This window comes from Carassius carassius, chromosome 4, assembly GCF_963082965.1.
Source record: "Carassius carassius chromosome 4, fCarCar2.1, whole genome shotgun sequence".
Lineage (NCBI taxonomy): Eukaryota > Metazoa > Chordata > Actinopteri > Cypriniformes > Cyprinidae > Carassius > Carassius carassius.
In genome coordinates this window covers 34903260-34927860 of record NC_081758.1, presented here as the reverse complement: position 1 = coordinate 34927860, position 24601 = coordinate 34903260, and the positions used below count along the sequence as shown (strand labels likewise).

At 35.7% G+C, this 24601-nt stretch overlaps 1 protein-coding gene across 1 annotated transcript in view; it reads left to right on the top strand.

The window, feature by feature from the left end:
- LOC132139922 (protein unc-13 homolog B) overlaps positions 1 to 22976 on the top strand; it is a 54722-nt gene extending 31746 nt beyond the window's left edge. The window contains exons 14-33 of the mRNA XM_059548630.1: positions 1718 to 1786; positions 3683 to 3772; positions 4157 to 4297; positions 4441 to 4634; positions 4717 to 4802; positions 5920 to 6046; positions 6321 to 6417; positions 7035 to 7178; positions 7746 to 7823; positions 7961 to 8038; positions 18350 to 18438; positions 18789 to 18935; positions 19201 to 19324; positions 20121 to 20165; positions 20243 to 20314; positions 20571 to 20718; positions 20852 to 20908; positions 21704 to 21794; positions 21944 to 22105; positions 22262 to 22976. Of these exons, the coding sequence (XP_059404613.1) occupies positions 1718 to 1786; positions 3683 to 3772; positions 4157 to 4297; positions 4441 to 4634; positions 4717 to 4802; positions 5920 to 6046; positions 6321 to 6417; positions 7035 to 7178; positions 7746 to 7823; positions 7961 to 8038; positions 18350 to 18438; positions 18789 to 18935; positions 19201 to 19324; positions 20121 to 20165; positions 20243 to 20314; positions 20571 to 20718; positions 20852 to 20908; positions 21704 to 21794; positions 21944 to 22105; positions 22262 to 22547 (2325 nt within the window). The 3' untranslated portion in view covers positions 22548 to 22976. The remainder of the gene's footprint in view (positions 1 to 1717; positions 1787 to 3682; positions 3773 to 4156; positions 4298 to 4440; positions 4635 to 4716; positions 4803 to 5919; positions 6047 to 6320; positions 6418 to 7034; positions 7179 to 7745; positions 7824 to 7960; positions 8039 to 18349; positions 18439 to 18788; positions 18936 to 19200; positions 19325 to 20120; positions 20166 to 20242; positions 20315 to 20570; positions 20719 to 20851; positions 20909 to 21703; positions 21795 to 21943; positions 22106 to 22261) is intronic.
- The last annotated feature ends 1625 nt before the right edge of the window (positions 22977 to 24601 follow it).

The following is a 24601-nucleotide window of genomic DNA, read 5'->3' as shown; positions in this document are numbered from 1 at the left end:
CCAATATGGCCTGACCACTGTAAGGATGGTTTAGGGTTTGATTTTTCCCTGGGTGCAACAACAGTAAAGCTTCTAAGAACAATGAGAAAAAATATCACTGTAGCGTAATCCTTTCTTTGTCACTGAATGTAAAAGTACCTTATTGTGTGGTGCCAATAGCCATGTGAGTAGCACACCGACTCATAGCGCCATTGTGCTTTGGGCATCCTGAGTTTGAATACTGGCTCATGGACCTTTCCTAATCCCATCCCCCTTTCTCTCTCTCCCACTTCACTTCCTGTCTAGCTGCTGTCCTTTCATTATTAAGGCAGAAATTGCCAAAAAAAAAGTCCTTCTTTTTTATAAAAGCTACGGTATTTTGAATAAAACTGAGCTGTTGTCAAAAGGTACAGTAGTGTTCAAAAGTTTTTTATTAAAGAAATTCATATATGTTGTCATAAAAGATGTATATTTGAAATAATTATTCAAATAAATATTTTCACCTTTCTATTCATGAAAGCATTTTGAAAAAAAGGACCCCCTTTCCCTCAAAAAATATTAGGCAACACAACTGTATTAAACATTAATAATAATAAGAAATGTGTTTTGAGCACCAAATCGTCATATTAAAATGATTTCTGAGGGATTATGTGACACTGAAGACTGGAGTAGTGGCTGCTAAAAACACAGGAATAAATTATATTATTAATAATATATTAAAATGGACAAAATAGACATATAGAATCATATTAAATAAATATAAAATGTATACTAAAACATTACTTTTAATATTTTCCACGATATTACTGGTTTTAATGTATTTTTTAAAAAAATGTAATATATAATATAATCTTATTTAAAATGCATATTAAAATCGTTTCAACCTCAAACTTTTGAACAGTCTGAACTACTAAATGGTTGGATGATACTGATGCAGAATGTTCCAAAGTAATCTGTAGAAAGACTCACTAAAAATAAACCACTGCTAATGCACAAGCTAATCATCTGCCTTGAACATGCAAACATAGAAAAGCGATTCAAACATTGAAAAGTCCTAGTGCTAATCGACTGAATGTCAGCACTTTTGGAATGTTGCTCAGCCAAATTCAAAGACCAGAAACACCTGTTGTATAAGATATAATGTAACATTTGATCACAAAGTGATCGTGAGTTTGATTGTTATAATCACGAGAGAGTCACATAAAACCTTTAAGGATCTCACATGACACAGCTGAAGATGCTGTCATAGCAGCCTCTGATTCTAAGGATAAATACAGCTGCTTGGATATGTGCACAGCACAAACACTCCCATCCCCTCCCTTTCTTGTACCTGACCCTTCTGCTGTATCAGTCTTGCTTATACAAGGATTTTAAAAAGATACAACATGGTGAATAACTTAGACCTTGTCAGTGTCCCTGACCTTTTGACTCCCTTTCAGGTTTTCTCATTGCCATGAGACGGATTTATCTGAAACCCTGTCTCTGGTGTGTTTTTACAGTGTGTTTCTGTTCAGTATGTGTGTCCGCACTCCACATCCTTTTCTCAAGGTCTAGATTCCATTCAAAAGGGAGATTGGTGTCAGAGAAACACTTCTTGTGGGGCTTTAAAATATGTTGCTCTGACTCTGTAACAAGATCATACTTTGCCTTTCCAAATACAGAAAGAAACAGCCAATCCTTTTTGCTTGTTTGTTTAACTTTATTCACCACTGATTCATTTTTCTCTTTGTTCATGCAGAAAGATCGGTTTGTTAGACTGCTGGATCAGCTCCATAACTCTCTCCGTATTGACCTGTCAACATACAGAGTAAGAATTTATCATGTTCATTAACTTACCCTAATCTACAGGCACAGGTGAGGATGGTGGGGTTTTAAACAAATGACAGCTTAATTAAAAAATATCTTGTTCATGCATGTTATTTACCTTAATTTTATCCAGGTGATCACAGTCAGGTATATATATATGTTTTTCAACTGGTTTTGAGAGTTGCTAGGATGAATGCATTTTATAATGATATACAGTATACAGTCGTGGCCAAAAGTTTGCTGCTTAAGTTTTTATAATAGCAATTTGCATAAACTCCAGAATGTTATGAAGAGTGATCAGATGAATTGCATAGTTCTTCTTTGCCATGAAAATTAACTTAATCCCCAAAAAACCTTTCCACTGCATTTCATTGCTTTCATTAAAGGACCTGCTGAGATCATTTCAGTAATCGTCTTGTTAACTCAGGTGAGAATGTTGACGAGCACAAGGCTGGAGATCATTATGTCAGGCTGATTGGGTTAGAATGGCAGACTTGACATGTTAAAAGGAGGGTGATGCTTGAAATCATTGTTCTTCCATTTTTAATCATGGTGACCTGCAAAGAAACCCGTGCAGGCATCATTGCGTTGCATAAAAATGGCTTCACAGGCAAGGATATTGTGGCTACTAAGATTAAGATTGAGCACCTAAATCAACAATTTATAGGATCATCAAGAACTTCAAGGAAAGAGGTTCAATTCTTGTAAAGAAGGCTTCAGGGCGTCCAAGAAAGTTCAGCAAGCGCCAGGATCGTCTCCTAAAGAGGATTCAGCTGCGGGATCGGAGTGCCACCAGTGCAGAGCTTTCTCAGGAATGGCAGCAGGCAGGTGTGAGCGCATCTGCACGAACAGTGAGGTGAAGACTTTTGGAAGATGGCCTGGTGTCAAGAAGGGCAGCAAAGAAGCCACTTCTCTCTAAAAAAAACATCAGGGACAGATTGATCTTCTGCAGAAAGTATAGTGAATGGACTGCCGAGGACTGGGGCAAAGTCATATTCTCAGATGAAGCCCCTTTCCGATTGTTTGGGGCATCTGGAAAAAGGCTTGTCCGGAGAAGAAAAGGTTAGCGCTACCATCAGTCCTGTGTCATGCCAACAGTAAAGCATCCTGACACCATTCATGTGTGGGGTTGCTTCCCATCCAAGGGAGTGGGTTCACTCACAATTCTGCCCAAAAACACAGCCATGAATAAATAATGGTACCAAAACACCCTCCAAAACAGCAACTTCTTCCAACAATCCAACAACAGTTTGGTGAACAACAATGCATTTTCCAGCACGAAGGAGCACCGTGCCATAGGCAAAAGTGATAACTAAGTGGCTCGGGGACCAGAATGTTGAAATTTTGGGTCCATGGCCTGGAAACTCCCCAGATCTTAATTCCATTGAGAACTTGTGGTCAATCCTCAAGAGGCGGGTGGACAAACAAAAACCCACTAATTCTGACAAACACCAAGAAGTGATTATGAAAGAATGGGTTTCTATCAGTCAGGATTTGGCCCAGAAGTTGATTGAGAGCATGCCCAATCGAATTGCAGAGGTCCTGAAAAAGAAGGGCCAACACTGCAAATACTGACTCTTTGCATAAATGTCATGTAATTGTCGATAAAAGTCTTTGAAACGTATGAAGTGCTTGTAATTATATTTCAGTACATCACAGAAACAACTGAAACAAATATATAAAAGCAGTTTAGCAGCAAACTTTTTGAAAACTAATATTTATGTAATTCTCAAAACTTTTGGCCACGACTGTAGACTTGATCAGCAAACTTTGTGCATATGTAAATGATATGTTGTTCATGTTTTTTATTTCTCGTGAAGCATCCATTTTACCAACGTCATACTGTGCTTCTCACTTAAGCTTCCTGTGATCTTAATTCTGTCCCTTTGATCTCCAGAATAATTTTCCAGCCAGTAGTAAACCACGTCTAGCAGATCTCAAATCCACAGTGGATTTGCTGACTAGCATTACATTCTTTAGACTGAAGGTAAGATAAAATACCTCTAAATCAAATCAAACAATGGCATGCTGTAGTGCCCTTCTTTCTGTTTTATAGTGTTTCTGGGAGATGCAGGGATGTGGGTCTAATTTGTAATACATATATTGAGTGACAGATCCTATAGAGATGAGAAATTCAATTGTGTTTCATACAGTCTTGAGTAAACGCTCAGTCATTTCTGTCTGCCTGAGTTCATACAGTAGAAAAGGATAATAGATGGTGTGAGATGAAGATTGATTTCTTTGTGCATTAAGAGAGAGGCTTTTGTGCGGGCTTTCATAACTGAGATTAGTCACTATTGATTTGTTAGAGGGTGTTACTTTGTTCTTATATAGTCATATTCTTGTCTTCTCTGGCGCCCCCTGTGTCCAGGTTCTAGAACTGCAGTCTCCCCCTCGTGCCGCCCATGTGGTTAGGGACTGTGTGAAAGCATGCCTCAACTCCACATATGAATACATCTTTAACAACTGCCAAGAGCTGTACAACAGACAGTTCCAGCCAGCTGTGGAGCCTGTGAGTAAATACATTCACGTCCTGCATAGGTGTATGTTTGTATACACACAGATGGGGATTCTTGCATCTTGTTTGGATATTTCTGCTTATATTATGTCATTATTAGAGGTTGAATTGGTCGTGCAATTGTTCTATTACAACAGAAACCACAAGAGAAGAAAGTAGGAGAAGAGAGTGAAGAAGAGGAAGACAAGAAGGATGAGAAAGAGGAGCAAAATGCTGCTTTAGAGGAACCAGGACCAAGCATACAGAATTTGGACTTCTGGCCCAAACTCATCACCTTAATAGTTTCCATCATTGAGGAGGACACGAACTCCTACAGCTCAATCATCAATCAGTCAGTCACTGCACAGATGCACACACAATATTACACACAAAGACATTAAGTTGAGCTGTTTAACCTGGTGTGTCCTCTGCAGGTTTCCTCAGGAGTTGAATGTGGGGAAGGTCAGTGCCGAGGTCATGTGGACACTCTTTGCTCAGGACATGAAGTATGCACTAGAAGGTATGAAGAAATATACATTTATATGTATGGGAAGCGTGTGTGTACTTAAAGTATGTCTGTGTTCACTGCAAATTTATTTGAGATTGCTCCTTACATCATTCCATCTTTCCTTTTCATCTGATTAATTCTTAATCATATCGTCTACAAACATTGGAAGAATGGTAAAGGTCATAATGTTATAAGGCCTTTTGGAGTCATGAACTTGGGCATACATTTCTTGTTATGGATGTGAGATAATTACACCACTCTGTTGCACGCTAAGTAATGTGTTCCCTCAAAGGAGCCTTAATCTACATCCTTTAATAACAGCTTCTATAGCTTTGAAACCATGTGGAATGTTAGTACAGTTAGGGTGCTTAAGTGCAATATCTGCCCTACTTCCTCCTCATTACATCACCATTATTGTGTGGGCCAAGTTGCTGAGTACTGAATAATAAATATGGCTGGTGTTTTGTTAATGTCTTTTCCTCTTTGTTATGTTAAAACCCCTTTAAAGGTTCACAGCCCCATTTTTGGTCTCTTGTCCTCACTCTCTCATTGCTACAGCAGAGTTAGAGAATAGAAGTCCCTGGTTTCCTTTTAGATCTTCCAAGCAGGAGTAAACTAGAGTTAACTCTTCATTCAAAAAAACAATATTTTTCTTTTGATGCCAGCATGCTTTTTTTCCCTGTATTATTATCAATGGTAAAACAGTTGTGCTGCTTAATATTTAAGTTTTTTTTTAGTATCATATTCATGATACATAACATATACATTTTGAATGAAATTCTAAGTACAGTATATAAAATTCAAAAGAACGGGGCTTTTATTTGAAATAGATTTTTTTTTCGTAACAATGTGAAAGCCTTTACTGTATCTTTTGATCAATTTAATGCATCCTTGCTAAATAAAAGTATTAACTTTTATATATTTTCAAAAATCATACCATCTTCAAACTTTTTAATGGTAGTATATGTATGTGTGTGAAATGCATTTCTTAGTGTTAGCCTCTGTAATTTATAGCTAGTTTGGAGAATACATATGTTGAAGCTGAAGGAGAGTAAATGTTAACTGGAAGAAATTCGTGACAAGTTAAAACTAAATTAGATCTGTTTACTCATGCTTGTTGTTTCCCCAGAGCACGAGAAGCTGAGGTTTTGTAAAAGTGCGGACTACATGAATCTGCATTTCAAAGTCAAATGGCTCTTCAACGAATACGTCTGTGACCTGCCCGCCTTCTCCGACACCATCCCAGAGTACCCATCGTGAGTCACACTGCTTCTAAAACTCTTTCAGAGCATCTTTGGCTAAACTTTTCTCTCTTTTCTTCACAAAATCTGCAGTTTGTTCTTCTTTTGAGTAGTTTTATGTTCGCACTCTCACAGTGCCATAACCTACAGTCTCAAACCGATTAGGATGCCTCGTTGATGCTTTCCTCTGTTGTTTAAAACGTTCTTGACCACTAGCAAGACCACTTTGCTGCCCTCTGCTTTATTACTCCTCCTGTTTCTCTATTTCTTTTTCGTTTCTCATCTGTAGGTGGTTTCTGCCATTTGTTCTCCAGTGGCTGGCTGAGAATGAAGAAGTGTCGATGGAGTTTATGCATGGAGCCCTCGAGAGGGATAAAAGAGAGGGGGTATGGTTCAGAAACTGCTGTATAACCTTTCTGTGGGGTCTGCTCTCTTGTATATGGCTTTCTACTCTTGGTCTACCAGGCTTTAAAACATACCTGGTCAAATACAATTGCTGCTTGCTTTTTATTTTTTATGGAAACCATGATGCAATTTCCAAGTTTAAAAGAACCAACATATCACAAATGTAATCATTTTATAGTGTATATATTATTGGAAATTTCTATTTTTTATTTTTTATTTTTTTTACCACACAAACTATATTTCCACAATATTTCCCACTGAAAATTAGAGTGCTTATTTACTAATGAGAAAACTTTTAAAGCAAGAGCATGATTAAGATGAAATGTGAAATTTGATTTGTGAAGAAAACATAAAAAATCAAGTCATATATCACTTTTGAACAATATTTGTAGCGTAATTTATAATAATTTTGTCAAGTTATGCAAAAAAAAATTATTTCTGTGTATTTAAGATTAATAAAATGCATAGAATTCACATGACATTTGGACCTTGTAAGGAAACAAAAGAAATAAAAACAAACAAACAAAATGCACAGGGCAAAAAGTTCCCATAGCTGAAGAAACCTCAATAATAAAAAGCTCTCCGATCTTTTTCACAGTTCCAGCAGACATCTGAGCATGCCCTGTTTTCCTGTTCAGTCGTGGACATCTTCACTCAGCTCAACCAAAGCTTTGAGATCATCAAGAAATTAGACTGTCCTGATCCTGCAGTGGTTGCCCAGTACAACCGACGATTTGCCAAGGTGAAGATCAACAGACCTAAACCATACTGTATACTACAGTACATTCAAAAGATGGTTCCAGAGAAGCTGGAAGATAGATAAGCAGAGACATAATAGATGGAAAATGGTGGCAAGAGAAATATAAGCTGCTGGCACACAGATAGTTTATCTTTAGATCGTCACCATCTGTTTCATAGCCTGTGAGTCATATTTAACTTAGACGTCTGATGCAGAGACATCTTTGTCGAAGCCTACACAGGTTTTGTAGGAACTGAGATGCGTTTACATTTTATTCGATTTTAGTGAAGACTGACTAAATACTAAATGCAATTATCTGACATGTCTATAATGGTGGTATATTCTGATATGATTTCTTTTATTCGGTAATCAGCAAATTTAGGTATATTTCAGGGAACAAAACAGCACTTAATGCATCTTCCCATGAAAATGAATTAGTTACCGCAGCAAAGTCAATTGCAGAAAGTCTGTCGTTCCAGATTACCAGCTCAGTACAAGGTGTAGTTCATTTACTCTACATACCCTTCAGGCTTAATAGTGTTCTTTCTTTACCTTTTCCCCCCTTTCCAGACTATCACCAAAGTGCTCCTGCAGTATTGTGCTATTCTAGCCAAGAGTTTCTCCTCTTACTGCGAGAAAGAAAAGACGGTGTGTGTTTACAAACACTCAGACACTAAAGTTTTTGAATTTATGTTGTCTGCTATTGTACAGTTAGAATCCAAGTAGGTCTGAGTTGTCTCATTATCTGTCCTTGTGCTGTTCGCTCTTTCCTTCCTCTCCTGCAGCCCTGTGTGTTGATGAACAACGTTCAACAAATGCGTGTGTTGTTGGAGAAGATGTTTGAATCTATGGGGGCCAAACAGGTGAGTGAGGCATGAAGTTATAACAGTTTTTTTAAGGTCTTTTTTCGACGATTTGCTACAGATCCAACACTATTACAAAAAAGTTTTGTGGTGACACTATGGTAAATTGACATAACAGGGACGAAGCCACTTCAAATGTCAACTATGGTTGACATGGTACTTTTTTGTATGTGCAACAAAAATGTGGTGCATTATAAGATTAAATATTTAAAATAACTGTTTTCTGTTTTAATTTATTTGTAAAATGTAATTTAGTCTAAAATAATTATTTCAAAGCTGATTTGTTCAGCAGCCTTTACTCTGTTAAAATAAAATTAAAGTAAAACGTTTGAATGGTGGTGTACTTCATTTTGCCAGAAATCTAAAACAGCATCACATATAACCTCAAAATGCACCGATTTAACCTGAATTTGTGTGCATTTTTTGTTTATGCTGCTTAGAGTATCGAGTTGTTTGAGCCTGTGTAACTGGAGAAACTGAAGTGTATGGTTTTGGTTTGACGACGATGGGCCTGCTGGCATTTTGCACATGATATACCAATGAACTGATTTTTATTATCTGTAATGAGTGTAGATAAGTGTGTGTGCATTGTGAATGTTTATGGTTGCTGAGCTAACCATATGCATATTTTTGTGTATGTGTAGTATACTGTTGAGGAAGAGTGGGTAGGTGAAGCGATGTCTGGGATGAACCATCCCTAACCCTCTGTGTGATTTGTGTGCCTTAGTAAATGTTGTATTTATACCCTTTCTCTAGGTTGCACTGCAGTGCCCTTTTTGCACCTCCTTATGTCACCCATATGATTTCAGCCGTCCATAGTGTTGTTCTCTTAGTATCAAATCCCTAAATCACTCTACAAATGCGACTGTAGTCTTGTTTATAAGATTATATGTGTTAAAAACTAGGGGTCACAAACACAAAATTCTGTTTGTTTTGGTCTCCTTCTGCTCAGGCCATCACTAATGATGACAGTAATCAGTGTTGGGGTAACACATTTCAAGTAACGCGAGTTACGTAATCGGATTACTTTTTTCAAGTAACTAGTAAAGTAACACATTACTTTTTTCAAAAAAGTAATGCCAGTTACTTTGTTTTTCCATTTATTGACTGACAAGTCTCCTGTCCCCATATTGGGAGAAATCAGAAGTATAAATGCGTTGTGTGTACTGTGTGAACATGATGTAGTGACTAATGACTAAATGTGAATGCGCATTAGTTCATCCCACTCAGAAAAAAAAACAGATTTAGTATTCATCAAAATGAATCAAAACTATGAAACTCAGAATATGACGCAAACCTGCAATAAATAAATGTTAACACAAATGTCTCTAATCCCATTTTATTAACTGTCTTTGCTTTTGACCTTAGTGTTTTTACATTTGCTATAAATAGAACTTCTTATATTAAAAACAAGCAAGCCCTGCTCATATTTAAAAAGTAAACACATTACTTTCCTTAAAAAGTAACTAAGTAACGTAATTAGTTACTTTTTTTAGGGAGTAACACAATATTGTAATGCATTACTTTTAAAAGTAACTTTCCCTAACACTAAAGGCAATGAGGTCTGTACACTCAACATTGCAGTACTGAGGAGTGTGTGAGGCCATGAATGCATATGTGTATGTGTGTGCGTGTTAGTGTGGGTGTTTTGCAAGATTTTGTGTAAATCAACGACAAAGTCTTCTGCTCCTACCTAGCACCTTTTATTTCTCTTTTTGTTCTTTGTTTCACTATTACTCATCTTGTCCTTCATTTTTCATTACCAGTCGGATGAATCAGATGCTAAGGTGAGAAACAGGCTTATGTCTCACCTGATGTGCTTCTTTATGAAGATGTTTATAAATCATATGAAACATTATAAATGGCTGTTCACACTGACAGAGATATGCAGTGACAGAGTGACCGGATGCAGTGCAGCAATTACCATACAATCACTGATCTATATATGATATTATATATATGTTTATAAAGTAAATTCTATATGTATGTTCTATATTTTAGATCAGTGCATACAATCTATGCCTACTAGCACAGTACAGATACTTTTTAGCACTGAGAATTTCAGTGGCGCAGATAATTGCACTACCTCTAATGGTTTTGAGGTCATTGAGGTTTTTGTTTCAGGTTAATGTTTAAGTTTTTTAAGTTAAGTTTGTGTTATGTAAAAATGTATATATATATATAGAGAGAGAGAGAGAGAGAGAGAGAGAGAGAGAAACCAAAAATGATCTCATTTGTCAAATCAGATCAGAAGTATGTTAAGAGATCATAGCTGATGCTTTTTGTAGCGCTAAAGCTTTAAAAAAGAATCAAAAGCTTTCTCTTCTACAGCTAGGATTTGTGCCTTAATTGATTCCTGTATCCAACCAAGAGCAGTGAATCTGAATAAGTACATGAGTGAGGAAGGAACTATATAGGTTCTCTTCATTCATATAGTAAATGTACTTAGTCTTAAATGCAAGTTAAAAGATATTGATTAAATCCATACAAAAGCTATATCTTTAATTGGAGGTGAGTGAATACTCTGTGTGATGCATCATGTTGAGTTTGTGTTCTAGACTCCAGCTGTGATGTTAATGATTGCAGCTGGGTTAACATCAGCATCATTACATAATGCAGGCTAATCAAAACACAGCGCTACGTACTAAGAGAACTGCAGTTACAGTATGAACAATCTGGAAAGTTCACGGAGTAGAAATTACCTTTAAAATCATACTGTATTGGAGAATTCACTAAACAATGAATGCACTTTTGCACACTTTTTGTTGTTGTTGTTGTTGTTGTTGTGCATTTATTGGAATAATTCACACCAAAATCAAAATTTGCTGAAAAATTATACCCCCTTAGGCCATCCAAAATGTTCATTAGTTTGTTTCTTATTAGAACAGATTTATATTATTTTAGCATTATATCACTTGCTCACCAGTGGCTTCTCTTCAGTGAATGGGTGCCATCAGAATGAGAGTCCAAAAAGGTGATGAAAACATTGCAATAATACACAAGTAATCCACACATTAATTAATGGCTTGTGAAGTGACAACCTGCATGTTTGTGAGAAATGCATCCATCATTCAGGCATAATCCATCTCTACACCATCACTTTAACTTCATTAGTCCCAGCTGTTCCCACTTACACTTCTCACCCAATCCTTTCACCTGTTTCCCCTTTTCCCTGATTCTTCCTGCCACTTTCAGCTGTTTGAAGACTCATTGTGACGGCACCCATTCATTGCAGAGGATCAATTGGTAAGCAAGTGATGTAATGCGATTTTTAGAAGGAAGGTTTTTCAAATTGGTGACACACTGGACTGTAATTTGAAAATGTATGATATATTTTTATTTGTAGATTGAAAACAAAGAAAAAACTTTAGTTGTTTGACTTTAGTTGTTTATTGTGTGTTGTGAAATCCTGTTGGTTGTATACCTTTCATTAGTTTGTATCGTGCTCCTGTGATTGCAGTTTAGACTGTGTGGTTATCCCGTTGCAACATTTTTTAATCTTGGACCATCTTTTATTCGCATAGTTTCCTGTCCTTCCTTCAGTATTGTATAATAAAGTGGTAAAATAATGATAGATAAATAAAGATTAGAATTGGGACGATGCTGTCACATCAGTCAAAAGAAAAAAATAAAACAGCAGCATTTTTGGGGGTTAGCATACACTCTTCTGGTACCTACAGTGTGTGTGCTTTGACATGTATTGTATTATTGTGTCCAGGCATTTTTAAAGCCAGACATGTGCCAGACATTTTTCTATGATTTCTGCATTTTTAAGATGACTCTGTGTGAAGTGGTGACACACATTCTGCTGTCCTTGAGTTTGTGTGAGTCAGGTGTTGCTAGGTGTCACTGTCAGTGTTCATGGTAATGTTCTTTAGCTAGGAACTTTTGACTGGTATGTTCGGTGTGTGTGGAGAGAAAGAAAGAAATGCATAGATTGTGGTAATTAGCATCACAATTAATACCCAGGGCAGTACTGTTTGGTTTTAAAAAAAAAACTACAAGCAACTAATACTATAATGTTTATGTTATATGAACATACAGGATTCAAAAGTATGGAGTCCGTTTATTTTTTAACTTTAAATTTACCAAAGAATATTTGGGGGGAATTATCACTGTTTCCATAAATTATTAGGCAACCGTTTTCAAGAGTTTTTGAAATTGACTGCTAAAAATTCAGCTTTGTGGGAATAAGTTTTATAACATTTTATAATACATTAAAATAGAAATGGTATTTAATAGAGTTAATAGTTATTTTAAATTGTAATAATATTTCACTATTTTTTTATTATTGTTTTTATCAAATAAATGCAGCATTAGTAAGCATAGGAAATATCTTTAAAATAATGTAAATTCCAAACTTTTAAAAGCATTTTACTTTTAAAACATTGCACAGCAGTTTTTGCCTTCTGATTGTCGTGCTTAGGCAAATTTTTCAATCCACTCTGTCTAGCTGTTTTTAATGCACAAACGCATCCTTTGTGAATGGTCCCCTTGAGTATTCGGCTGCTACTGTTCAACATTTCAGCTTCCTTCTTTCTTTCACTCTCACCCCCTACCACTCATCCATCTGTTATTGACTCTTGTTTTTACATCTCTCCTTTCATCTGGATGTACAGCTTGACAAGCAGAAGGAGAAGGGTTTGTGTGAGCTTTAGTTTGATGTATGACAGTCGTAGTGAAGTAGTCAGTGTCGTCGTATCAGATGCTTTGAGCCGATGAATCAAATATTTAGTTTTGATTCTTCTATTTACAACTTCTTATTATTACCCAGTAGAATTATTTAACTAAATTCCTCATTCCTTCCCTTCAGTTCCCTTCAGTTTTATGAGTGGAATATAATGTGTTGTTTGAGTTCATATATGTGCATATTTGCATTTAGTAGCTCTTTAAACTTTTTCTGTGTTTGTTTGCATTCTTATTGTTTTGTTTTTTTTTCATTCTTTTTTTCTGCAGTGTGTTGCTAAGAAAGAAAAGGTGTGTGCATTTCCAGTATTTTTGGTAGTACTTTACTTAAAGCTTGTGTGTATATATATATATATGTGTATATATATATATATATATATATATATATATATATATATATATATATATAATGCACCTAATGTCTGTAGTGGTCACAGCCCTGGGGATGAGTATGAAAACTCTGAAGTGACAGCAATAATCGATCAAAAGAAACTAGATGGAGTGCAGCTAAAGGCATGAAATAGAACGGAAAGTCTTGAGATGACTTTTTAAAACTTTAACTAGTTCTTACCTGGCACACCATACTAAAAAGTTCAAGTTAAACCCCTGGAGTAAGATGCCCCTCACAGATTTGAGGCAGATGGTCCCCAGTGGCATGTTTTTGCTAGAGTTTTATCGTTTCTTTTTATGTTTGTTACAGATTATTGAGATTTTGTTATTTGATAATTCCATGTATGAGATAAATTGCAAACATAAACTTTATTTATCATAACCTGGAGGCCAGTTGGGTGGAATTATTAAAGCTAAATTCATTGTTTCTTTCAATTAAAATTATGGTATAGAATAATAGAGATGTAGCTCTTTGACATCTTACATTTTCTTGCATTGTGACCTAAAATGTCAAAATGCATAATTATACATATAATACAATAACATATAACATATATATATATATAATGATATTTGTCTAAAAAATATTAGTTTAATATTGACCACAATATGTTTCCATCATTGATCAGAATAAGAACTGAGTTCCATTCTTTGGTAAATAAGAATGATTTTTGAAGGATCACATGACATTGAAGACTGGAGTAATGATGCTGAAAATTCAGCTTTGTATTCACATAGAAATAGAAAAAGTTATTTTAAATTGTAGTAATATTTCTCAATATTACTGTTCTTATTTTATTTTTAATCAAATAAATGCAGCCTTGATGATCATCCGAGATATATCTTTCAAAAACATTTAAAATTCTTACTGACCCCAAACTTTAATGTTTTTAAACATTAAAACATACAGTATTTGATTTATAATTTTTATATATGCGCATATTATGTATATTTTTACATGCTTTTTTACAATATTACAGGATCATCTTTATTATGTTAATGTTATGCTATGACAACTAAAATAGCAAATGTTTGCATTTATTTCCCTTAATGTCTTTTGAATAATGCATCATAATTATGTGCTTAATTTTATTCAGCCTATTTAGTGCTCATAGTTTCTATATTGTGTGTTATTTGTGTATGTCTTTTTCTTTATTCATGTGCTTGTTTACACGTTCTGGCATCAGGGGGAAAAGGAGGACAAAGAGAAGTAGGTTCACATACACACGCGCGTGCACACACACACACACACACACACTGTTTGGCCATGGTAGTGTTTCCCCATAGTCTCTGGATCAACAGGACTCTGTGTGAATGTAATTTTGTTTCTCTGTCTCAAAGATGAGAACACGACCACAGAGGTGGGTGATAGAGCCGAGGTAATAAGCTGATGCACGTCTGTGTGTGTGTGGTACTTTCTGAAACATGATAGAACAAGGTCTCATTAGTGTGAGGAGCAAGCGTGTGTATAGAATCTGCTGGGAAGGAGAGATGTGTGCTGTTTGGCTGTGATCCTGTCCCCAGGGGTCCAGTACCTCATTGTCAAAGGGTTGTTTTTAGGTGGAATAGGATTCTTGTGCCCTGATGTGACACAAAAACAATTACCTATAATTGAAAGCTTAAATAATGATTTGCCTTTGGCAGATGAGATGATTTAGTTGTTGTCAGTGAATAAATGATAATAGTTTTGGTAAACACAGTAACAGATGCTTATTATTTTTTCTTCTATCTTGGATTGTTTTTCTAGATCATAAGTCTAGTCTACTCACTCTTTTATTGGTAGTTTAAGGTAGTCTTGTGTTGCCAGGCTTTTGACTGAAGTCTGGTCAACTTCGTTCGGATCATTTTAATGACTTGAATCTTTGAATCTTTTTCAGCAAAATAAACAAATCCGTATTCAAGTCATATTGTGTAGTTAATTTAAAATGTCAAATTTTCAATAGGCAAAATCCACACACACCATGCACATATAAAATCTTTAATCATATTTTGAATTAGAAATCATTATAATGCAACCAAACGATAAATTCTTCAGCGTCTTATGGTCTGAGTCTTTAATTAATTATGTGACAGACACAGACACTGTACTGCAAACAAAAAGCATTCATTCACCAAACTACACTTTTGTATCACAGTCATATGTTAAAGACTGAAAAGATGAACATGCACAGTCACAACAAAATGAACAAATTATTCTTTATTTTAGAGTCATATAAAAATAATTCAAAATGAAAAAATTATTGATGACCAACCCATAACTGGTAACAAAGTAACTGGACTACTTTGATGTTTTTCTGACCTTTCTGGACATGGACAGTATACGGTACACACAGCTTCAATGGAGGGACTGAGAACTCTCGGACTAAATCTAAAATATCTTAAACTGTGTTCAGAAGATAAACAGAGGTCTCATTGTTTTGGAACGACATGAGGGTGAGTTATAAATGACAATTTTGATTATTGGGTGAACTAACCCTTTAATACACATTGCACAATATGATGTCCAGTAAAGACTCACACATTTGTTTTATTTTTTTTCGCTAACTCTGAGAGATGGTGATATGAGCCGTGTCATCTCGAGCTATAAGATCCAGTCTCTATTGGACTTAAGTTTATTTAACTTTGTGCCCGCTGTGATGAGTAAATACAGTTGTCAATTCCAAACACTGATTGTGTGAATGTGACCTTGGACAGAGAGTAGATTAGACCTCACTACTGTCAGACTAAAATTGAGTTTGAATGTTTTCCCCATTTTATTTATTCAAATTTATTTCATTCTTCAGTCTAAAGTTGAAGGGAAAGAGGTTTGTGGTGTTTCTCTTGCAGTTTAAACTGTAACGTTTCTGTATTTATCTAAATTTTAACATTCAGAAGCATCAATGCCACTGAGGATTTGCTCAGGTGTATCATTTTTCTCTTTGTGCCTTTTCTTTTGTATCCCCATGTTATTTTCATTCTGTCCCTTGGTAGAAAGAGGCAAGAGTCGACACAAAAAAGGTGCGATAATCATCATGGATGTATGCGAGTGAGTGTGTGTGTGTGTGTGTGTGTGTGTGTGTGTGTGTGTGTGAGTCAGACTGTTGTGATGTATTGATAGAAGCCTGGTTATCTCTTCTCTTTCCCTATCACTGTGATAGCATAGTGCAAATAAACATTTCAGAAAAACATGCATTTATGATCAGTTCTATGCCTTCATTGGCTTAAATGCAAGTCCACAAGTACAGTGCAGATCAAAATTAGAGAACAACCTACAATTTCCTAAATTTCTAGGTCTATTTTTAGTCCTATTTGAAGTTATCCTAACAGGATTAGAAAGGCAGTTTTTGTGCATTTTCATAAATTAATTGTATATTGAAGCACAGTAAAAAATAAAAATAAAATAAAAATTATATTTGAAAAACAACTGGCAGCATTCCTCCAATTTTCAATGACATTGCAAGATGGCGGACTGCTCTAAGGTGACTGATAGAGGTTCTCCAGATGAAGACTAAAGGGATGACCCTTTTGACCATTGCAAGAGAAGCTGGTCATTCCAAATCTAAGATTTCTCAAATATTGCAGCTTTACAGTGACTCTAATTCAGCTTCCCCCAAAAGGCTGGTCGTCTACATAAGACAAATGCACGAGACGACAGGATGATGCGGAGACTCTCAATGGGGAATAGGTTCAACACTGCAGCTGGAATTGCTTGCGAGTTCAGCGCTGAACAGGGTATGGATCTGTCTCGCCACTTTTAAGAGAAGTCGGGCTGAAAGCGCACACTGCAGTGGCCAAGACTCTCAACAGCAGGAAGAATCAAAAGGCTAGATTAACCTTTGCTTAGAAGCATGTTGTGTGGACAGAGAAGAACCGGTCCAAAGTTCAGACTGGGGAAAGACTGAATCCCAAGTGTGTAAAGAAGTCAGTGAAAGGTGGAGGAGGAAGTGTCATGGTTTGGGGGATGTTTTCTGCAGCAGGTGTTGGTCCTTTTTGGGTGGATGCAGATGATTATCAGAACCTCCTTCAGAGACATGCAGTACCTTTCCAGCAAGCATCTCCCAATTGGCCAGCAATTTTCATGCAAAACTATGTCCCCGCCACACTACAAAATGGATAAATCAGTTTCTTGAAGCTAAGAACAATGAAATGATGAAATGGCCTGCCCAGAGTCCTGATCTAAACCCAACTGAAAAGCTCTGGAAAATCCCATAATTGATGCAGCTGCATACAATAGATGACATACTTTTATAATAGCTGCATACCCTTAACTAAAGTCAAGCAGTTAGTCAGAAATCTGGCATCACACCTGATGTGCCCATGATCCATCTAACCTCAGACCTAGTATGTACTAAACCCTGGATGCAGATTTGTGGAAACATCCACCTTCACTTAATCGAGAAAATAATTTGAGAGTAAGACAGAATAATATCAAATATGACAATTTATTATTAGTCAGGTAAAATGTATTATGCCAATTACGAAGTCAATTCAGAGATAATAGTATTAATGAAAATAAAATTAAAGTGTTTATATATTGTTCTCTAATCTTGATCTGCAATGTATTTTGTTCACTTAAGCCACAATTAAAAAGGCAACGATTTTCACTAAATTTTATAACCAGAAGTTGTCCAAATAAAAATATATCTGTTGTTAATATGTAAAATTAACATATTTCACCTTATATATATATATATATATATATATATATATATATATATATATATATATAAAAGGGATAAAGATGCTCTTCTTCTGTATTTTTTAAGTTTTATTGGGGTTTCTGGTCTTTGAATAGAAGTAGTTTTGAAAACCTACTTAAAAGTTTCCTCTGTTCTACCACTCGTCAGAATCAAATCTACATCCCTTACTGGTGATATTGTGTTTTTTAATTGTCTTTCCTGAGCAGTATTAAATTGAATAAACAAATGTTACTATTGTTCATTATGGGAATAAAAGTGTAACTCCTCCACTCTTTGTTTTGGTATTTTCTTTTATTAAACCTGCTTTAATTAAGCTGTCTGTTGGATCTGACAGATGTATTGCTGAAAACTTACCGTGGAAAAAAGCTTTAATAGAGAATGTTTCCAATTTGTTTCACTTTCCTGATGCTGATGCAAGTGCAGAACCATGACAGACATTGTGATTTTCCCCCTACATTCTCTCCTTACCTTTCCTTGCCTCTGCCTAGTTTAAGTCTGATATTTTCTATTAAACTAACACTTATTTCCGTGTGTGTGTGTGTGTTACTCTCAACAGCTTGACTCAGAGGCTGCAGATATCCTCAATGACCTGCAAGGGAAGCTTAATTCTGTTCTGGATAACCTGAGTGGCATGTTTGCCAAGAGGTAAACTTAATTTTCTGAGCCTGAATTTCATCTGAATATCATTATCGCAACGTTTCTGCGAGTTCTGCTTATAAATGTCACCTTTGTCATAATATCTCTTTCAGAAATCACTATTCATTGTTTTTGTTGGTTTCATTTTTTTAATTAAATTAAAAAAAAATATTTTATAAATTTTTTTTTTATTTTGAAGCATTTTGAATGCATCTATAAATATATATAAGTTTAAATTAATACAATACTAATCATGATTTTTTAAATAAAAATCTAATTGATTTTTATGGAGCACTTCTTGGCCTAATTCTGAATCATTCCATTCCTCTCTCCCTCTCGCTATTTGTATATGTTTATAGTTTCCAGGCCCGTATGAATGCATGTGTGTGTCAGATGGCGGAGATCCTGTATCAGATTAAAGGACCTCTGAATCAGAACAGTCGTAACACACCGGAGGCTGATGCAGACAACGCACTGCAGCCACTTATGGAGTTCCTCGACACAAAGTCAGTTCAGCTCAACTTCCTTTAGTTGCTTTTAGACCAGTTCAGTTTCAGATCACTTGTCAATTTTTCCACACTAAGTGTCTCCATGTGTGTCTATTTCTGTTTCTTTGCACACTTGGTATTCTATAAAAGAGCAGAAAAAAGTGATATAATAGCCTGTCATCAGCTGAATTGTACTGTATCTCATAAATTGCCCAGGGAAATTCTCCAGACTGCCACATGTAATATGTACATACACATAACCTGTTTACGATGTGTGTTGCAGCCTCAGCATCTTTGCAGACATATGTGACAAGACTGTGTTGAAGCGTGTGCTAAAGGATCTCTGGAGGAATGTTCTGATCTGCATGGAGAAAACGATTGTGTTACCTCAGAGCAGTGACAGTATAGTGAGTTATTTTACAGGAAACATACACATGATGGTCAGTGTTAGACACCTAAAAACTAATTTCATGACACGAGCAGTACTATGATTCTCTGTCCCTGCTCTCAGAACACCATATGATTATCAGTGTTTTTATTATTGTTATTTCAATTGTCAGTGTTAGTATACTATCTAGGGAAATCAATGACTACAGTACTCAATCACTCAGAAGTGACGGCGATGATCAAATCATGAAAACACAATGATTGAATAGGTTTCTCAGTTTCCTGGCTTTTCCTTTTGTGTTATTTTTTGGTTTTCTTTTATTCAGTTTTTATTTTAAATTTAGTTTTATTGCAGCATTTTGCATTCACAAAAACAGAGATTGTGACAAAGCATGACCCACGTGACAGTGGTGATTGATCACGCACAATGGAAAAAAGAATGCCATTTATTTTGCTCAAAATTAAAACATGCCAAAAAAGAGCTTTTATTTTATTTTATTTGATCATGTTTTGTTTTCAGTTTATTTTATTTTGTCATTTTTTAACTGGTGGTAACTTGTGGTATGATTTGTCATGGCTGCATTTTCTGCAGTGTTTTAAAGTTAAAACTATTTTTAAATTGAGATGGCATCTGCGCTGTTTATGGCAATTTTTTTAAAATAAAGAGAAAAATGTCTTGCACTAGAGTAGACAGCATGACTATAATGGCCATTCTGAAGTTAACACACTTTTGACATTTAGGCTTTTAATAATGTTTTTCAGCTAATACTGGCAGGCAGAAGTTTGAAATATTGTTTTTCTATTTTTTTCTTGTAGGGAGCTCCACTTCTTACTGCTGCTAAGGAACTGTCTAAACTAAAGGTGTCAACCATAGTTACCTGAAACGTATAAGCTATAGCCTAATCCAGTGGGTGTGGCTAATGCATCTCTCATTATAGGGAGGGGTGGAGCCAAAAAGCTTGTCACCAAGGCAATGTGTGATCGTGGAGGCAGCACTGGATTCAATCAAGGTGTGTTGGTGGATATGGCATGCTTGCTGAGTTACAACATGTTAAATTAACTTTCACACATTGCACACTGAGTGTTTGGGTTCTTGGGATCGGTGCGTCATTAATGTGTGTGGGAAGGAGAGAAAATTTGAAACAGTCTGAGAAAGCTTCTCACCACAAGCATGCCTTTTCACACATGAATTCTTTTCGGCACCTTTTGCAGAAGGAAATTCACGCTCATTTTCTCTCTCTCTCTCTTTAACCTGCTACTGGGTAGCTCTTCTTCCATGCTGGTGGGAACGGTTTAAAAAAAGCATACCTGGAGAAGAGCCCTGAGCTGTCATCGCTGCGCTATGCTCTCTCACTATATACACAGACCACAGATGCTCTTATCAAGGTGTTTGTGACAACACAACATGCTCAGGGTGAGATACATACACTTGCACACATGTTCAAGTGCTGACTTTTATCAACCCTTGAACATGGCCACACAGTCTGTAAAAATTATTTGACATTTGCAAGACCCTTATATTTTTCCAATGAAATATCTTCTTGCAGTTCAAAATGGCATGGGCATCAGGTTCACCCCCAAGGAGAACGTTCGACCTGACAGAGGTGGGCTGAAGATTCGTTCATCCTTGACTCTTTGAAGGGCTAGGAACAGTGTCTCTCTCTCTCTCTCTCTCTCTCTCTATGTCTAGAGAATTAAATGCAGAAATTAGGAAATGAAAGGGAAAACAGAATTAATAAATAAAATAATAAATAATAAATTGAATTAAAATGTGTGTGTATATATATATATATATATATATATATATATATATATATGCACACTGCATATGTAAACATAGGTAAGATTAAGTGTTTTTGTGAATATAGTGCCTTGTTATAAATGCTGCATTTATTTAATACAAAAATACAGTAAAAGCATATTGTAATATTGTAAAAGTGCATTCTATTTTAAAATATTTTCAACTGTAACCTGCTATAGCAAAGCTCATTTCTTCTTATTATAAGTGTTGAATGCAGTTGTGTCTTATTATTATAAATGCTTTTGTGTGTGTGTGTGTGTGTGTGTGTGTGTGTGTATAAAGGAAAGTGTGGCACCAAATGAATTTTCAAAATCGACTCTAATGCCTTTGAAATTTTTCGCATTTTAGTTAAAATGCATTTTTGTTCCAACAAATCCTCTGCACATTACATAATTATTTCTGAAATATTTTGGGCAATATAATAACACCTAAGCTACCACTGGAACGTTTTAGAAATTTCTATTAAAATCCATTCAATAGAATTCCACATTTTTAACCACAGTCAAAGTATAAAGTGTAAAAAAAAATAAAAAAAACGCATAAGTTTGACTGCAGTGTGTTGAAAATACAGTATTTGTAAAATGAGGTGGTTTGACAGGCTCTGGGGTTGAGCGGCTGATTGGGGAGGCAGTGATTCAGCTGGATTTGTCGCCCCCCGCTGGGAACACTGAGCAGAAACTCTGTGTCAGAGGTGAGACTACAGCAAAGAGCAGCTAAATTTAGGACTTTTATCTTTGCATTTAAGTGTCTGGTGAGATTATGATGATTTAATCAAGTCTTGATTCTGAAAAAAAAATCCTGGTGTCTTTTAATGAACTCATTATCTCTTTTTCTTCATGGTGATTGCAGTAAATGACATGACATGGCAGACCTCAGGGATGTTTCGTCCATTTGTGGAGGTTAACCTGGTCGGCCCACAGCTCACAGAGAAGAAACGAAAATTCACAACCAAATCGAAAAACAACAGCTGGAATGCAAAGTACAACGAGGCCTTTCAATTGTGAGTAAAAACGCTCTCATATATTATTTAGTTTGAAACACTGCCATTTTCTATAAGATAAATAGTAGTACTCACTGGCAGTTAAACTTGTATTTAAAAATTACAACAACAGAAACACATTACTGACAATGGTCCCCTCCTTTATTTTAATCTCAGTGTGTTGGGTAAAGGCATGAGTCTGGACTGCTATGAGATTCAAATGACGGTAAAGGATTATTGTTTCGGTCGTGCGGACCGGGTGGTCGGGATCGCAGTACTGCAGCTACGTGACATAGCAGACCGGAAAAGCTGCGTGTGCTGGTGCCCCTTGGGCCCGCGTATCAACATCAACGAAACCGGGACCACTGCACTACGAATCCTCTCTCAACGCTCAACTGATGAGGTTGCCAAAGAGTTCGTCAAACTCAAATCTGAGACCAGGCCTGCTGAAGAAGGGAGGTGAAGATGAAGCTCAAGGTCGACATCTTCAATTTATCCTTAGGATTAAAGTGGACTGGTTTAAACAGAAGAAACTGATACTATAAGACAAATGAAAAGACTGACAGACAAACAAGCATTCACAAACCAAGGACCTACACTGTTTATACAATTGTGTATGTTTATTCATAGCCTTAAGAGTAACTTCACTGTTTGGCTTCGCTTCACTCTTCATGATGGACAACTGCTCACTAAATGAGTGCTAGCATAGTGTTCCCACGGTCATGAAAAATCTGGAAATGTCAAGGAAAAGTTATGGAAATTAATATAATCTAAAAAAGTAATTACTAAAATATTGAATTGGCAAGTAATCTCTGCATTTGTTTTACGAAAATGATCTAGTTAACCAAACAACTTGAAGATTCATCGAAATTAAAAAAAGAAAATTAAGTCAGTACTAAAATATTTTGTTGGCTACAAATTAGTATTTATGAGTGCAGTCTCTGCATTTTTGATGATTTACATATAATATCTAGTTAAGCATATGACTGGAAAAGTTATGCAAATTAAATCTTAAGTCGGCACTAAAATATTTTGTTGGCTAGAAAATTATTTGAGGGTGTTTTTTTTTTTTTTTTTTTTTTTTTTGTTTACAAAAATTATATAGGCATTCAAATGACTGTACAAGTCCTGGAAATAATAATAATACAGATGTTAAAAAGTCAGCATTAAAACAATTTGTTGGTTAGAAATTGGTAAAATTGTTTACAAAATTATCTAGTTTATCAAACATCTGGAAGTCACAGCAATGTATTGATAAAAGGTGTGGGAGCCCTGTGAGAATAGAAAAGCAGAACTATCACTTCACAATTATACAAAGCACATTGTAATGAAAGGTATCAGTAACATCGTGAGAACAAAAAATGTGAGAAGATATGAGAGTTTTGCCTAACCATGAGTCTATGGGCTCATTCCACATGTTCTCTGTGGCCTTCTGAATGGGAGGAGTGTTTTGGCTGGGGGAGTGGTCTATTCTAACTATTCTTTGATTGACAGGCACAGATATGCACATTTAGACATACACTTTTCTCTATTAGTATTGATCACTGATGTGTTCCAGAAATCTTATCTGTGGTACCTTCAATGCATTCATCTTTGTCGAATTGAAAAGCATTTCTTGTAGTCATATCTTGTTTATGGGTGTCTCAAAACGGATAAATACGGAAGTAAAAAAAAGACAAATATAGACAAATATTGTTCCCAGCCATTTAGAAGGGATGTCCTGTATGAAACCTTGTTTACTTTGTGCCAAGTAGTTTGTATGCTCTCTCTTTTGAGGTGTTTTGTTTGTAATATATGCACAAACACACAGTCTGTAAAGTAGACTACCACATGTGCATGCATTTCTTGTAAATTCCAGCTTTTGGACATATGTTTTGTTTATGTTTTGTCAAACAGATTGTATCCTTATTCTGAATTTATTTATAAATGATTTATGAATTAATGTGTGATTCTGATTCGTTTTGTTTATGTTTTGTCAAACAGATTGTATCCTTATTCTGAATTTATTTATAAATGATTTATGAAGTAATGTGTGATTCTGATTCTTTTGGAAACCGTTATTGTTATGCTGGTGTGTGTTTGGATGCATTGATCTGTGGTTGTAAACCCTACTCTCGCTATTTTAAACTTTCTATATGACTGTCGTTCTTCCTCTTTAATCATTTCCTCTCTTCTTTTGTCTACAGTATTTAACAGCAGAAGCTGTTTTTTTAGTGTTCCTTCTCTCTTTAGAAGTGTCTCTAGAGGAGTGTGATCCAGATACGGCAGGTCCAGCCTTGCCCAGGTTGTTGTTTAAAACCACCAGGCCGTTTCACTCCCTTGACCTCTGCCTTTAATGAGGTGACATGTTTTAAAAATCAATGAAACCCAGGTAAGACTAAATTATGTAGAATGCAGATCACTTATTTGTTTTAATGCTGGTGCATTTTGATGTGGAATATGTATATTTAAAAGGTAGGGAATGGCATTGATTTTGTGGAAAATACTTTTTCACCTCTAAATTAAAGTTATTTTGGT